Source organism: Varroa destructor, unplaced genomic scaffold (genome assembly GCF_002443255.2).
Source record: "Varroa destructor unplaced genomic scaffold, Vdes_3.0 BEIS01000005.1, whole genome shotgun sequence".
Taxonomy (NCBI): domain Eukaryota; kingdom Metazoa; phylum Arthropoda; class Arachnida; order Mesostigmata; family Varroidae; genus Varroa; species Varroa destructor.
The window spans coordinates 1,567,748-1,584,337 of record NW_019211458.1 but is presented as its reverse complement, the minus strand read 5'-3'; the positions used below and the strand labels follow the sequence as shown (position 1 = coordinate 1,584,337).

The 16,590-nt window shown below is 37.7% G+C and overlaps 1 protein-coding gene across 1 annotated transcript; it reads right to left on the bottom strand.

Annotated features, from left to right (window-relative positions):
- Positions 1–10,581: 10,581 nt before the first annotated feature.
- Positions 10,582–16,363, bottom strand: LOC111251774 (suppressor of cytokine signaling 7-like). Its single transcript, XM_022808761.2, has 5 exons — positions 16,205–16,363; positions 14,719–15,139; positions 14,019–14,342; positions 13,495–13,651; positions 10,582–13,350 (listed from the first exon to the last, which is right to left on the bottom strand). The coding sequence occupies exons 2-5, from the start codon at positions 14,988–14,990 to the stop codon at positions 13,195–13,197; spliced, it is 909 nt and encodes a 302-aa protein (XP_022664496.1). The 5' UTR covers positions 14,991–15,139; positions 16,205–16,363; the 3' UTR covers positions 10,582–13,194.
- Positions 16,364–16,590: the final 227 nt, after the last annotated feature.

Genomic DNA, 16,590 nt, shown 5'->3' with positions numbered 1-16,590 from the left:
TATATAACTGTTCCTTAGGCTGCCAAAAATTGATCGAAAACAGGCACATCAAATTCGCGATATAGGCGACTTAAATAAGGACATAGGACAGTCTGGACAGTTCAATTCATTATATAGCGGGCAAGATCGCATAGAACTATACATAGTGTAGAAACATAGTTTATAGATCTGTGTATTGTATGTAATGTACGTAATATGTGAGCTTCATTTTCAGTAGCAAATATTTCATTGTTTTTATGATACTTTTGGAAGAATACTTGTTACCAGGATACTTCAATTTTTTATGCATTATTCAGTGCTATACCCACAATTTAGTTTGCTCAAAGGTTTAAAATCAGTATGAGTCTTTTAGTAGAGTCATTTTCACGACGCGTAACACTTCTATAGCAATAAGGATTTGATGCTGTCTGTCAGGCTTAACCTTAAATTACGTTATTATAGCTGTTAAAGCTTGAATTTTAATTTTTTTAATCCTGGCCCATTAAAGGAGAATGAGAGATACCGTTTGTGGCACGCCGTTTTCGCGAGCGGCCTACAATAGCTACTAGTTGAATTTTTCTCATCCATATTTGAAAGGTTTATTGACCAAAACCCTTAGCCGAAAATCGATTCTTATAGGCAAAAGCTAGAATCGTCCCCTGTGAGGTTAATACCCAGACTGAATTAAAAGAATTGCGCGTTTGGCTAGTTGGGGAATATCGAGGATGACCCCGGCCATTTGATCCGGAGCCGGCAGGCATCTACCACGTTTGCCGTCGGCTTGTATTACTGTCAAGCGCAGATTTAGGTCGACAGAGTGAAGCGGAAATGGTTTTAATCCTAAAGTACTAGTTTTGTAGGCTGGTCATACAATACGTATTATTTTTAGACACTCACCATGTTTTGAATTACCAGTTAACATCAATGGTTTGTGAACTGGCGTATTTGTCAAGGTACATTTAAGGGCAACCGGAATGTTTTGCATGTTCGATTATGGCTGGATCGTGGGATTCGCTCGAAGCTTGGATGGCAACTGTTTACTGATCGAACCCTGTACGGAATGTACCGTGTAATAGATTATATAAGTCCACATGGGCTTTCACAGTGCCTTATCCCAGTTATAAAAGTAAAATTAAAAAAGCGTTATGGCAATACCCTTTTGTTTTTTTTTTTGGTTCGCCCATTTTTTGTAGCCGCGCGAAGAGTCATCCTTCACATCTATAATAACTTGTCTCCAGGCAGTTTAATCATGCGGGCCAAGAGCGATCCACACTCAAAGATTCTGCGGCTACTCGATTAAAACCAAACTGTGAAAACGAAAAGCTCATAGACAACAACGCTATAGCTATCGAAGGGCCAATTCTTGTAAATTCTTACATGCTTTATCTGGCTTACCTTAATGTGTATTCTTTCCTGAAGGCATGTGTTTGCTAATGCACACAACTCGGCAAGATTTGTACCTCTTTTTTTTCTCGCTGACTCCCTTGAATCTAACTCTCTGAAATTAGGAATTTGAGATTAATCTGAGTTTAGGTCATGAGCGGAACGCTATATAAAACAAACAGAATTATGTCGGGCAACAGTGATAAAACTTGATAACTTATTCACAAGCATGCGTTTCAGTTCAAGGATTTGAATCTCGTATCGAGACCTTTATAATAAAGTCTGGACGCGACGTTCGAGATAAGGTGACACCTGTACTACTCACGCACGAAAGAAAACCATGAACGCGTATGCTTATACAGCGACAACATACTTTGTCCCTATCGGTGTAAACATCTGCAGGGATTACGGGAGGGCAAAATTGTCTGCGGAGATCTTGTTGTCATTACACAAATATGATGAGGCATCTACGAAGTCTTATATAAACGTGTTCAAAATCGGGCTACTCATAGTCATTCACGATTGATCAAGATGTGGAAGATCAGGAAAAGCAAGGAATACGTGTGGCTGATTGTTACTTTTAGTCTAAAAGCTGACTGTGACCAAGATTTGTGAAAACTGATTAGGTGATAACGAAAAGCCAAAACCCTAAGTGCGACTCTTTCCGAATATATATGTCGACCTTCGGGTTCGAAGTTACGTTCGCGTTGCATTAAATAGTTGATCTTTATCAGCAGATAACAGGTTTATGCTTGCGGCTAATACCGTGAAAAGGACACGAACTTGTATTTTCCAAACAAAAAACTATATATTGCTCATTAAAAGAAGGCTTTTTGCAAATCTCGCCTATCCAATCAGGCACGTTCTTAAATGGTCCGTTCGTCGTTCGCAATTTATACCTAAGAGGAACAGTAGGACTAAAAGGACTGCGGTTTGGCGTCCTCGTTTGTTGAAACGTGCCTGCGCCGTCACAGAGCTAGAAAAATAATATATCTCATAGATTGACCAAGTGCACCATTGCACCCTGATTAGCTTATAGAAGAACTAAGATTTCGACTTTGCAAGTTATCCCATGCTTCCCAGATGGTAGCACACGATAGTACTTTCATTCGACAAGCGTACGAGAAAGCTTTGTTAATCAGAACACGTTTTGTATGAATCTTAACTGACCAGAGCACGTACTTTTCAGACGGGCTTTAAGACAGAAACGAATATTGTGTTATCAAAGGTGGCTAGAAGGAAATGGGAGCCGGAGAAGTTAAAAAAGGTCTAACATTTATCTAAAAAGTGATTGTAATTTATTTCAATAAATAAAATATCTTGCATTACTTTCTATTTAGATTAACAATATACTCGCGCATATTACTTTCAGCCTAACACAGCGAGCACGTGACCTCCGGTAGCAATGCGTAACTATTGACAGTTCTCCCCTCATCGACAGTCTGACTCTCTCGCTTCCTCTTTCGGCAAACCTGGGTTGATCAATAGCCTCATTGCAAGAATTCCCCAAGAAAAGACACTACAGGCCTAGCTAGAGGCTCAACACGCAAATTTCTGAGATGAAATTTATCAAATATTGTTTCGTAAATATGTGCGGGGAGCACGCTGACCCAGATACTGATTATTTTTGTAACACACAAGATAGAATGTTGCCTTCGTAGCTATATGAACAGGTTTTTACCAGACATGGCTATGAAAATGAGGAAAAGATCTAATTAGTATCGTATGCCAGCTATTCCTCTTGGGGTATATAAGAGTAGGTTATGTTGACATTACGCAATTTAACCATTTTTAGCACCAATAAGTCAAACAATTGACTACAGTTAGCAACTGGCAGATCTAGGATTAGATCCATCAACCAATTTGATATTATAACCCTCTATAAATATGATTCCTTTTTCTTTTTTACCTTTTTATAATCGCAACTTAAAAAGCTGTATCAAGAATTCTGAACACCGCAAATATAACGGAAGACAAAAAATAAATCACATAAGCTTGTAGAGCTCCGTAAGGTCACATATTTTTCCCTGTTAAGCGCTATTGACAAGTCATCCGCGATCGACAGCAAAAGGGGAAAAAGCGGCGTCGTCGTCGTCGACTGCTGGCTCAGAGAAACTTATGGTGGAGGCGTGCCGAGCGTCGCGTAGCAATAATAACGTGGACGTCAAGGGGGAGAAGGTGCAGGAAACGGCCAGCTATGTTGCAAGAGGGGCGGCAACAAACAGAGATGAATCGGAGCATCTCTAGCTTGAACGACAGCTCTTTGAGAGCGCTGACGGAGATACTTATTACCGCTGAACAGCCTAAGCCGTGTCCATAAAAATCTGACTATAAGTAAAACGCCAAATCTGCATGTCTTTGTGTCTTCTATAGCAATAATAAATTTATTATTAAAATTTATTGTTTTAGATATTTTCTTATTCATAAGTATGTGGGTCGTTAGCAATATTTCTCTATACCACCACTGACACATCATATGAGTGTTCTAGGAGTAACCAAATCGCACATAATGCTTCTTCGTAACTTATTTGTGAAACCAAAAGAATCACATTACTCATCGAGGAAGTAGCTTCTAGATGTGGCAATCCCTGCTAAATTAATCCGTTTCACATCTGCGCAAATTTTTGTTTAGGCCATCGATTCACAATCTCCCCGTGAAGACTCCCCGTGATGGCGTAGTGAGTAACATAACAGAAATACAGCATGAAAAAGGTTTTTTAATACGATAGACTACCCATTTCATTGTCACTTAGACAAGAAAACGACGAGAAGCAGAATTAAGATTTGTTCATTCATGATATCAGTAGAAACACGGATAATATTCCTCTGGACGACTAGCCGTTAACGCACAACATTCTTCCTTGAACCCTTGTGTTTTTGTTTTTTCATGTTGAAAAGTCAATGTAGTTCTTTTTCTACTAATGGTGAAATCGAAAATCTGCGTATAAGGGAATTTATTATTGGCTTTCCCCATTCCTCCATCGTAGACGCCTCAAAACACGTCTTTCATGCATGCTAGACCTTTGCTTGTGCAGCCTTTAGAGTATGTTTATTTGTTTCTCACAACCCCAATAACAAATTATCACCAGACTATCGTTTTTAATTACCAAGCTGTGTAAGTCTACTTATCAAAAATGCCTGAAAATGTAATAGAATGCTAGTCCAGAGTCGCTAAGGTATACAGCTGCCTTTTTTCAATTCTGTATTAGTAATGAAATTCATACTCTAAAAATGATTCAGGACATTCGCAGTTGATACATTAAAGATTTCGTATAAATAATGTATCTGTCATACATATTAAGCTATGTGTATCAAAAGTGCACAGAGAAGGAATCCGCCTATGTCAACATGGTTGCTCTAAGGGCAATTATTACTTGAGGGTATTGAGTACATACTAAGGGATATAATTGAAATCGCGCTCCATTCTACTGAACAGTAATCGAGTGCTATTTTTTTGATATAGAACGGGACTCTTATCACAAAGTAAACAAACGTGAGTATTATGCAAGACGACACAACAAAGCCAATAGGATCGTAAAAACATGGGTAGTTTAATCAGCTAGTCTACAGTAACAATCAAAATGGCGTAGCTATAATAATGCGCTCAAAATAGGCAAGTAGAGATGATTGCAGTACTACAATCACTTGTTCCTAACATATTTTTTTTCTATACTTATTCCTAGCCTAAGGTTCGTCGAGATAACACAAAACAGTAGATTCGTGTTAGACATTAACATTGCATTTTTTTCCTTCCTGCTAAATCCATAAGCATTTTAAATAGATTATTGGAAGAACAAAGCCGTTGAAATATTCAGAAGAACTCCAGCCATTCGAACCTGAGGCCAATATATGTTACCGCCACCTATGAGATGATACAGATGACATGGAACGCTGGCCAGCTATAATTTAATAGCATCTTCCACAAATACGGTTTAAATTCAGTTTATCACGTACGCATTGAATCATACAATACCAATTTAGCAATTATCACATTGATAATATAGACAATGCTGGCGGTCGCCTCGGTACTTCTAAATGGCGGTGCGGCATTGTTTTCAAATGCGAAAAAGAGGCAAGAAATTACTAACCTTAGCTTATGACCAACCAAATTAACATTACCGTCTAAGAAGAAAGATAAGCACTGTTCTCTAGGGGACAAAAGTATTTACACGATCATCCCCACTTTCTGCACCTTGCCAGGAAAAAGCTCTAGCGATCCACAAGACAAGACAAGAGTCGAACATGCTTTCGGACCTAGACTCTTTATACTATAAAAAGAATAGATGACTGTTTTATTATAAAATAGAATTGCGTAGATAGCAAGTGGCGATTTTTAAGCACACTTTACATTATTTGCAATAAAAATAAAAGAATGAAACCTAACCACACCTAAAATTATTGAGCTTTACAGTACATTATGGTTTGATACTACGAGATCTTTGTTATTCCATACGACGAAACCACGTTTCACCTACAAAATCATGAGGGATCATGATGTAAGTGAGTGCCCTCCAGTAAATAACTGACATCTAAATCGAAGTCAGCGGTAACCATAACACTAAATTCTGACTTGTTCATATCCCTGTATGATTTGTAAATTCAAGCTGTGCTTTTCAGGGATATCACTGGAATTTAGTATCGTGCACTTGGGCACTCAAATAGTCATGTCCTGACTAGCACACCGGTCGGTTAGCTCTTTTAAACTGAGTGGAACTCATTATTAATTATTGTCATGATGGGTAAGGGTGCATAGTTTAAGATCATCCCCATAGAACTTATCTGCTATTTCCGCTGGTATAATACTACTCACGTATGCCAAGAAAGAACACTTGCCTGGCAAACTACAGTGGGCTTTGAACAGAAGTCTCAGTTTCAAGGTAACGCTTAAACCGTGGCAATAATGAGTTCGATAAAATTGAGTGAGTACAATATAGCTTGACCTACGCAACAATTCAGTCTATTAACAATTATCTTGACGATTTATTTTGTTTAGCGTGTGTAGTATTTTGGAAAAATCGAAGTAAATGCAGCAAAACTTGCTTTCCATTGCTTGAAAATACTCAGCCGTATAATTAGTTCAGGCCCAGCCTATAGAATGGCCCAGCAGTGATACACCGAAAAATTGTTGTCCGGTAGAATCTATAACATTTGATTAATCAGAATCTGTTTTAATATAAAGTTTAGAGTCGGACCTACCAGGCGGCATTTGTCAACTTTAGCCATGTTTTTTCCGGCGAACCTTCCGTTGCGATCGAGCTCTAAAATAATCCAGAATTATCTGGAACATATAGAGTGGGTTTCCAAAAGACTATTTGTGCGAAAAGATACTGGAAATGGTAAAGAGTGCTCATTCTAAGTACATTAGCCGGTCTTAAAGATGAATCCATACTTGCAGTAACAGGGAAGTCAAGTTCGCTGGTAACGCAGTTTTTGCATTAACACAGTGAACCAACTTGTAATACTAGGGACGTAAAGTCAGCGTTAAATCTCCTTGTATTTTCGTAAAAATAGAGGCAGTCGAGGCTGAAAATTGCATCCGGACAGTTTGGGGGCAAAAATTTCAACAAAATTATTATCCCTAGCCAAAGTGGCTCAGTATTAAACTAATAACATTGGCGTTAAACGCATTTCAGTACGGCTGATCCAGCTTAGTTAACAAATCTTAAGGCAGTGCAGAAAATTTCCCATATATGGGTGATTAAAAAATTGATTGAAATCTACGAGTTCTTGAAAGTGATCATCGCAAGCGGCTAAATTTTTATTAGGTTTCATCGACAAATTAGCTGTTCCAAAGCGCGAACCAATTCGTTATAAGCACAAGGCTAATATGCTAACTCAAACACTAAATCCAGGTAAAATTAACTTGCACATACATCGACAAACCCTCTTTAAGCACTCGTCTGACTGTCGAAGAATTCGTGTTAATATTGATAAAGCTTAGAGGGACGTAACGCAGACTTCATTGAGGCACTCACAGCAGTTTGCTACGATCAATAATGGATAATATCATCGTACGGCAGAAATAATGATCAGAATAAGTGAATAAAAAAAAAAAAGAGATTTAATGTTCAGATTTCAAAGGATCTTCAAAGGATTTCAAAGGAATACAAGGTGTTCCCAAATTTCAGTCGACACAGATATAACCTGTTAGCTCACTTCGGGTTTCTGTGGGATCGTGCCATTGTTCTGCCTAACAAGAAACGCTTTTACACAAATATGAACCTTTACATTTATAACAATTAGAACAGAGAAGAACATTTTTTTTTTGCTCTTTACGGTTTTTTTTTACTCTTACTTTACGACAAATTCCACCACACGCACACATATTCATCTATGCGTATGGATATTCACTTTAGAACAAAGATTCATCTCTATGTACGTAAATGCTGCGGGCTGCACACACGTACCGAATGCTAATTAGGACTTTTCTGCTGCATATCGTAATCTATCTGTCGGTAAAATTAATGACTTACGATTAATGGAATTAATGGTTTTTGTCTGAAGCAGTGCTTGCCTTCAGTATCGCACACAAAACTAGAGAGATTTAAATAGGTATTGCCATTAAGCGTGTTACATGAAGCGTTACGAATTGAAATACGCCTAAGCCTGCTTTTGACCTTAGACTGCGTCACGTGTCCCTAAATTTAGTAGGAAAGTACGATACCATAGTCCCTTCACGAAAACTGTTTTTCATGGTCTAACTGGTAGGTGAGTTAAGATATTTTAAGGAATCGTGGCTGTCGTTTTGTTTCAGCTATCAAAGTGTACTGCTTCAGCGCATCCGTTGTTTTTCTCTAGTTATCTCAATTTAGATACTGTATGGACACGTTTTAATCATCCCGCTACCCAGCGATCGTTATCCCGTTCTACAGTGTACCTATTCCGCTATCACATTGCAATGAAGTCGTAGTCTTGTTACTGTTAGCTGTTACTTATTGACGTTAATCCGTTATTAGATCACGATAGCCCCATAATCCCAACAGGTATAACCGACTATCATTCTCAGTCCTTCCCTTGGAAGCTTAAAGAAAGCTTCGAAACCTCTAAGATCAATTTTGCATCACCAAAATACTGTACCTATCGCCAAAGAAAATAATAATCGAAATGTTGTGCTTTTTGTGCAGAATCCGAAAAACTAAGTACTTTTATGTTAAAATGCTTTACAAATTCTCAGCTTTTGTCAGAAAACCTATTTCAAAAGGTTACTATTATCCAGCTTATATTAAAGATTATGGGATTATTCATATATTATTTGAAATGTTGTCAAGCTTCTAAGTTACTTCAAAGCATCTTAACCTGACTGTGCTCTCAGTTTTTATTATACTGTCTGCAACAAGATTAAGTATCCTTTGGCTGACCGCTTCTTACTTCGGTAAACTCAAAAGAATTCCTTGACCTTCCTGCGATGTTCTCCTTCGGCAATGAGATTGTGACCTGTGGATAAAAATTTACCAAATCGACTTAATCTCAAGCCCAAGTACAATCAACGGCGACGCGTGGAGGAAAGCTAGCCGATCTAACAAACATGTTGTGACTGAACTTGCCGTTCAAGGGTATCGCTAAAATCTTTGCATCACCATGAAATGTACAACGAGTCAACGTTGGTCTGCGTATGTGCAGACTGCGCACTCCTTTGTAAAAAATATCAAATGGTCCAATGTATATGTGTGATCTCACTATCAGCATAGCTTCAGACAAACTAGTCCAATATGCAACCGATCTAGCTTAGTCCTTTGATGTTGTTCTTGTTTTATTTTATTTCGAAGCATGACCGTAATTTTGTTTATAAGCTTTTACATATGGTACACGATAAATATATTAGCTAAATTAAATTATATTCTTTAAAACAGCCCAAATGTTGAAGATATAGGATTTTCAACATTCATATCTATCTTTTATTAACATACTTCACACATTTCAATTAAGCAAATAATTTCTCTATAATTTTTTATATAAACAAAAAAGAACCAAATTGATTAAAAGCTTAAATAATCCATGACTGGGTCTATCTTCTATGTTCAGATTCAATTAAGATTTTCAAGTTGCAACCAAGTTGCCGTTATTGAGACATGTGAATCAACGGCTTCGCGGTGGAAAGGCACCGTTTTAAGACAACGGTAGAAATTTCGTCCTTTTTTTTGGCCTGTCTATGGATGTATGCTTAATGATGCATTTTGGTTCATTTAACAACTTTCACCAAATTCCTATATGACTTTTTCAATACTAAATCACCTATTTAAAAGATGCTTTTGCCGAATAACTTCACAAGTGCCCAAATAATGATCTCAAGTAATGCGATACTGAAACATCCGAAATTCTTCAATTGTTAAAAAGTGTGTTAGGTAATTATTAAGCGGCAAAATTGTTTTGCAAACATATAGCGAAAAAGAGTGGCAATTAGGTAGACGGAATATTTTTGCGTTGAGTTGTAAAAAGAGAGTACCCTAGACCTGGGCAGTAGTATTTTCGTAGTACTACGGACATTTAGAAAGCCAGCCCAGGTTCAAAATCTAACGTAGACAAACACTGCTTCTTGGGACCCAGCGGCCTGAAGCAACACTTAACCGTCTATTAAATTCGAAACATAATTATATTCTGCTTCTGCGTGTTTATTTTTTTGTAAAGACACTTCTTTGAGTTTTCATTAGCTAACGTTTAAGGAAAAACTAATAACGAAATGCATATTCCGTATATGGATATTTGCAAAAACAGCATGCGTAAAGATATAACTAGTAGATATTTGAGACCGTACGAATGAATCAAAGCTAATTTTTCGGCCACTTATTTGATTTAAATTTACGCGTGAACTCCAAAAGCGAGAAAGTCTTAATGTTTAAAAAATAAGTGTCTTCAGTTTTACAACTGATACTCACATTAAGCATTTCTCTAGGTCGCTGGTTTCCAGCACAAAATGAAATTTGTCTACGCCCAGTCTTGGCGTATACTCTGTTGATACGCGTTTGGAAGGAAGATGAACAAGTCAGTATTTTTGAAGCATGTTCAGAGCGGCATTATAATACTCATAAATCCAAGTTACAGTCATTGATTTCGTAGAACCAAGTTTAACATTACCCGTGCAGGACGATACGATAACAAAGAAACATCGTCCCTCCTTTGAAACGACATGGTGACCATCATAAACAGCTATGTCGAATGATATCAAAAATAATAATGCTCTGATGGGCATGTTTCTTGGTTTGTCTAAAAAAAAACCGCATCTTTTAATGATCGCCAATAATTACGACCTCGTCGGGCGATATGTATATAGTTTATTCTTGTCTGTTCCATAGCATTAGCACGCTTTCATAACATGCTCTTGTAAACATATGATACATATCAACAAGGGTTTGACCGCTCACTGTTTGTTTTCTGTACAAGTATCGGGATGCAAAGGTTATTACGGAAAAAGGTCAGTCAAAGATAATAATTTAGTCCGTACTTCTAGGTTTGCGCAGCAACATCCGACGTCGCGTTAAACAACTGAAAATTCATTTTGTATTGTACACAATAAATACGTGTTTCACCATTGCTCTAGGCTGTAAGTGCATGTATGATAAGTTTTATCCTTTCTTGTCGCCAATACTACTTCTTTGCTCCGATTTTTCACGTGAACGACCCTATTGCATTACCGAAGTGTAATCCAGCCTATAAAAATTATAATTCATTTGTATCCATTTTTAGGTTTTCCATTACTTTTCTATTATAAACCTAATTGCAACTGTGCATCGATGATAACAGCCCATCATAATCAAAATGATTAAGGGCAACGTTTCTCGAATTTTCAAGCATAGCTTGATCTAGTGGATTTCAAGTATTGTCTCGAAATGCGTTATCTTCGCCGAACAAGAAAGGGTTGAGTAGACCCCCTGACATATCCTTGGTCTAGGTAGATGCCTAAATACAACGTAGCTTTCATAATCACTCTTTGACTAACCATGAGAAGCATGTTCTTAACAGAATAATAATAAATAGTAAATATCGCATTATGATTTTTACCAGCACGAGGTTGGTAATAATTATATATAATTATTACATTTATTGGTCAACTATTGGTTCAGTAAATACGTGTATATATATATATATATATATATATATATATATATATATATATATAGCCAAGTTGAGCGCAACTGTAATAGCAACTTAGTGTTTGTCTATGTCTCTTACGTGAGGCACGCGGATGTTTTCGAGCCCCAAGAGAGCTTTTGCCCTGTATCATTTGAGTTTTCTATGCATTTATAGGGATATAGTTTTCCGATTTGCTCAGGGGAGCTTCGCCTAGTAGCTTCAAGGTGTTAGGCTATGGTAGTCGAAGCCAGTCTTAACCCGACTTGCCTTCTAAGAAAATGAAAAAGTACATTTGTCTGACCCATATGGTTTAGAAGCGACAGTAAAGTTGAGCACATCAAGAGAGAGACATGGAAAGCAGATTTTTTATCAAGGGATACGTGTACATACTACATATGTAGGATCATACAAGGTAAAGGGATAAACATGTGTTCTATTCGCCTATGAAAAGCTGCTGCCGTGTTAGTATAGAGCCCAGCGAAAAGACACTGCAACTAACTTAGCAACAAAACAAATGAACAATATTTGTTAGCGTGCTCTACGTAGTACTATCACACTCAATGCCCCTCCTTTAGTTGTTACTAGTTATTTCATCCTTTGATTATTTGACTCGAGGATACTGCAGATCTTTTGCATTATACTTATTTTAGATAATGAATTTACCGTTATTTAACCGAGTGCGTTGTTTCACACTTCAATAGAATTCTACGAAATCAATATGCGCTTTTAGAACGAAAAACTTCTATGATCCAAAGATCATCCTAGAAGGCGTTGAACGCCATAGTTGCCTGAGTTTTCATGGGCAGTTCCTATATATCACTCTCAAGTCATAGATGGGACTTGACATTTTAATCCAATTAATATTCATTATAATACTCTTTTCTGCTAGCGAATAGGATTGCGGTACCGGCACGTTTTGAATCAGAAACCATAAAATAGCGGTGAGAGCATAACCGGAACGAAGGCTAAAAATACCTACATTCGAGATCATCCTTAGTTCATGAGGCAAACATCTGAACACTTTTAACCGAAAGTTCAATCTATAATAGACTGCAAAAACATACACCAGTTTAAAACGATAACAACTACCTGACTATAGGATTTGATTTCGTTCTCTTCTAACTCATATCTCTCTAGCAAAGGTTGTAGAGCCCGGTGGCACTTACATAAAGGTACCGCAACATCACTGCACTGGTTGTGAAATCTCCTTTTTATATGCAGCAACACCAAAAATTTCCCGTGGGGGGCTTACCCCATCGTCTTAAGAAATTCATAAACAAAGGTCTCAAAACACATGATATCATTCATTACTAAAGTAATAATAATATACCTGAATCTCTTCTTCTTACAAAATCATCCTCAAAATCTCACAACGTACTTTTACGATTTAAAATTGTGGATTGCTACTACAGCACAAATTCAAGGTAATAAGCAGGTGCTCGGCCGAAATTTGGTCGCTTCGTCTATGACTGTGGCCGTAACTGCGACTATTTCCCCGTCATCGTCATCTTCATACTTTTCCACTCTGATGTGCAACATTCACACTCTGTCCAAACACCGCTCAGGACGAGGTGATTATATAACAAATGTACAGCCACGATTGCAATATGCGACAATGTCTATGTACTGCTGTATTAAGTAGCTGCGGAACGCCTTTTTCCTGTTCACTCATCTTTACAATGTCAAACTGCAACCGATACAAGAGGTCGGAATATATCAATAAAAAATCATTCCAGCCACTAATTAATCTTTGATGATGTATTACTATGAGCTCTCCACAGAATTATTGTTGTTACTGGTGCTGCTTGTATTGTGGTATTCTTGTTGTTGTAACTGCGAACGAGACTGTGATCTCGGCGGTTCCGCCTTTCCCTCACGATCTCCCTCAAGCAGGATTTCCTTTGTCGGCTCGCTGAAAAACTAAGCAAGTTTGAAGAACATATAAAATGACCATTTAGTTATTTGAACGCATGGATTAAAGTCAGACTTTGCACACCTATTGCAATAGGTCGCATTTATGTCCTCTATTAAAATACAATATGACACGATGAAGGAAAAACTCACATCCACAAGGTCGTCTTCGATGAGGTAAGTTGGTGTATCCAAATATTCATGCAACCTTGCCGGTAAGGGTAATGCCGGGATAAGATCTCGTCGCTGCCGCAGCACTTTGAACACTGTCAAACGACATAAATGCTGAAGTGAACTCATTCGTTTTAACCTGTAAAGACCAAGCACGAGAAGATAGCAGTATTCAAATTCATGATAAATGAACAGCGTATATATTTTCAGACGAATTATAACAAAGACGATATTTTCTGTGTTTTAAGATAGGCAAAGTCTGATTAAGGACCAAACTACCAGACTCTTGCCGCGTACTTCTATTACTTCTCCTAAAAAAATTTAGATATGTGTCGTATTGAATAAACGGCTACGACTATAAACAAAATGACAAAACAATTTATTATTCTCCTAGCCCTATCCTGATAATAACTTTACTAGTGAAGCGATTTAAAACCCGATTTGACGCTAGTTAGAAACAAATTTGATCTATAATTTGGCAAAGAATAAATCCGTGATGAAATTACCTTGAAACAGGGTAGAGTAGTTGCACTCTCACTGGCCCTGCCATAGGCATAAGGTTTAAAAAAAAGAGATAACGACCCGACCGTGAATGCTCAACAGCATTTTCGATGAATTCAATGATGGTTTTTGAGTGAAATTTGTTGGTAAATCCAAAACTGAAATTGCCTCCGTGTTGTTCAATACGAACGTGTTTAACCTCTCCCGACAGCCTGAAGCTCAACGAAAAGATGTGATGTTCATCCGAAGAGTCTCGAAGAAGAAAAGATCCATCGGGTTCTTGTAGCAGTAATCGCTCCGCTACAGCTCCAGAAATCGGTCCCCAATACCTGCATTAACAGTTAAGTAAGAGTACAGGTTATCCTCAAAACAAAGCACATTCTTTCGTGTAGGAAGATAAATAATGTAAATATAGGGAAAGATAGACCAACTTGATTGACGACCAAATCTTAGTATTTGTTAACAAGTAAAACAGAACTTAGATTGATTGTCATTGACATTATTGGCCTCGATAACAGCGGTTTAACTATCCTGTAGCCTCTACTAAGCATTGTGCTACTATTTTGAGAAACGCCCAATAAAAATCCCAATCAGCTTTAGGTTGAGTGTAACCACAAGCAAGCTCTTAAGTATAATCTTTTGTACCGCTGATAAAAATATATGACAAGTATTAGCACATGAAATCAGTACTGAGGGGTAACGTACCATCCGCAGTCTTTCACCTTCTCAATGCTTGCGGCGTAATCAACAGCTGGAGGCCTTTTTTCGTCCTGTTGCATTTCTTCCTGTCCCTCCTGATGTGATTGGTGCTCGAGTTCCTGCTGTCGACTCCGACTTCTTGTGGCTTCTGGTTGACAGCTAACCCGATCATCTCCATCTTCAGTCGCCATTTTGCCTCCCGAACCCTCCTTTAGTCCGAGTGGCCTCCCGGCACTTCTCTCACAGCTTCTTTCCAATCGTTCACTACTCAAAACCATACTCCTTTTTATTGATGAAAATGGTGATTATAATTATATGCTGCCGATGGATAACAATGGCGGCCAGTGCTGCTGGAGTTTTGTCCTGCGCGTACCTCGACAAGCGTAAACAGCTGACAGCAGGGACAACACCGTTGTGCTGCTGCGGGCTTTGAAAAGCATGGGCACAAGCATTACACATATAAATAGCATTAGTGCATTGAAGATGTAGATAATAATGTCTGTTCATGCATGATAGAATACCACTAGGTTAGAAATTATTGAAGAAAATGGTGGAGAAATTTACATATCATACCAGAATTTTATTTAAAATAAATCTTTATTTTGTCTCATTATTTAAATGTTACGTAAAGCAGAACCTTAATATAAGATTACGGTTCTGAAAGGCACCTACTCGATCAAAGTAAAATTGAGTAATTAACTGTAATATAATATATATAACTGAATAAACCTTGTTTGTCCAAAAAAGGTCGTTTAATGATTACTTGGTAGATGTATCGTGTATTATATGGTAATTTTACATAACTAATTTTATGAATAAGTACTATAGTAAATTTGGATTTAACGCACTTAGTTTCAATGTGATGATCAATATAGATTTAATAACTGATCGTAGATGGAATCAGATACGGGAAAACCGACATGGCATAAAATAATAATGCGTATCAAGTAAAGCATACTGTGTTTACTTCATCGAAAACGGTGTAAGAGATGGATAGCCACTTTCGCAAATAAACGTTAGATTAGGAGAAATAGAAATACAATTACAATTTTAGCAAAAATTAACCCCATCTAAGCCAAAATAATTTGGTGAATATTTTATACGTAGACCTATAGTCTAGCTATCATTAAGGTGCGGCGGTAAAAAAAATCTGTACAACTCTGATAGCACTTATAAGACACTCAGAATTCGAAACAAAGATGGTCGTGACGAGTCATGATGAATCAAGTGCACTGTGGTCTGAGGTTGAATGGGTCGGACTTCGAATGTGATCATTTGACGAATGAACTAGCTGAAGGGCTGCAGTTGCGTAGGAATGTATACAACATAAATAGTTGTGTAAGCTACCTGCTCTCCATGTATACTGTACGACATCTCATAAGATATGGACACCTGGTTCAATTGATAGAGCACTTTTTACTATCCCCTATTTACTGTAATTACATTAGAGCCATACTTGTGGCAAAGAGCCTTTCGACAAACATAAGCTTACCTCGCTACACAAATTAAACACAGCATGAATCCATTCTTCTTAATTGACGTGAAATTACTTAGAAAACAGCAAATACATTTTTAATCTAACAGTTGCTCACAATCTGATGTATCGCCCATTTTCCATTCGATCTAGGGAAATACAAGGCGCTGGCTAGGGAACATGCAAAGATGATATCCCCAAATCTCTAGGGATCAAATAAACGTCTGCCGGGCCCGCGAAATTCGATTCCTTTCAACTTGAACCTATCTACCATGGAGTCGCCTCATTGAAGCAATACCAAGACATAGGAACGTTTTGACTACTGAATATTACATTTCAAGTAAATCAGAGAGACAACAACTTGGATATTGGAACCTCAAGCCATACAGTTACCAGCTATTAAT

Bases quoted from the DNA above. Each gene is read 5' to 3' on its own strand.
- LOC111251774 (XM_022808761.2), bottom strand. From the start codon at position 14,990: ATGGTTTTGAGTAGTGAACGATTGGAAAGAAGCTGTGAGAGAAGTGCC. The intron at 13,652-14,018 runs GTAATTTCATCA...TGGTCTTTACAG, and splicing joins CTACTCTACCCTGTTTCAAG to GTTAAAACGAATGAGTTCAC. The intron at 13,351-13,494 runs GTGAGTTTTTCC...AAACTTGCTTAG, and splicing joins TCGAAGACGACCTTGTGGAT to TTTTTCAGCGAGCCGACAAA.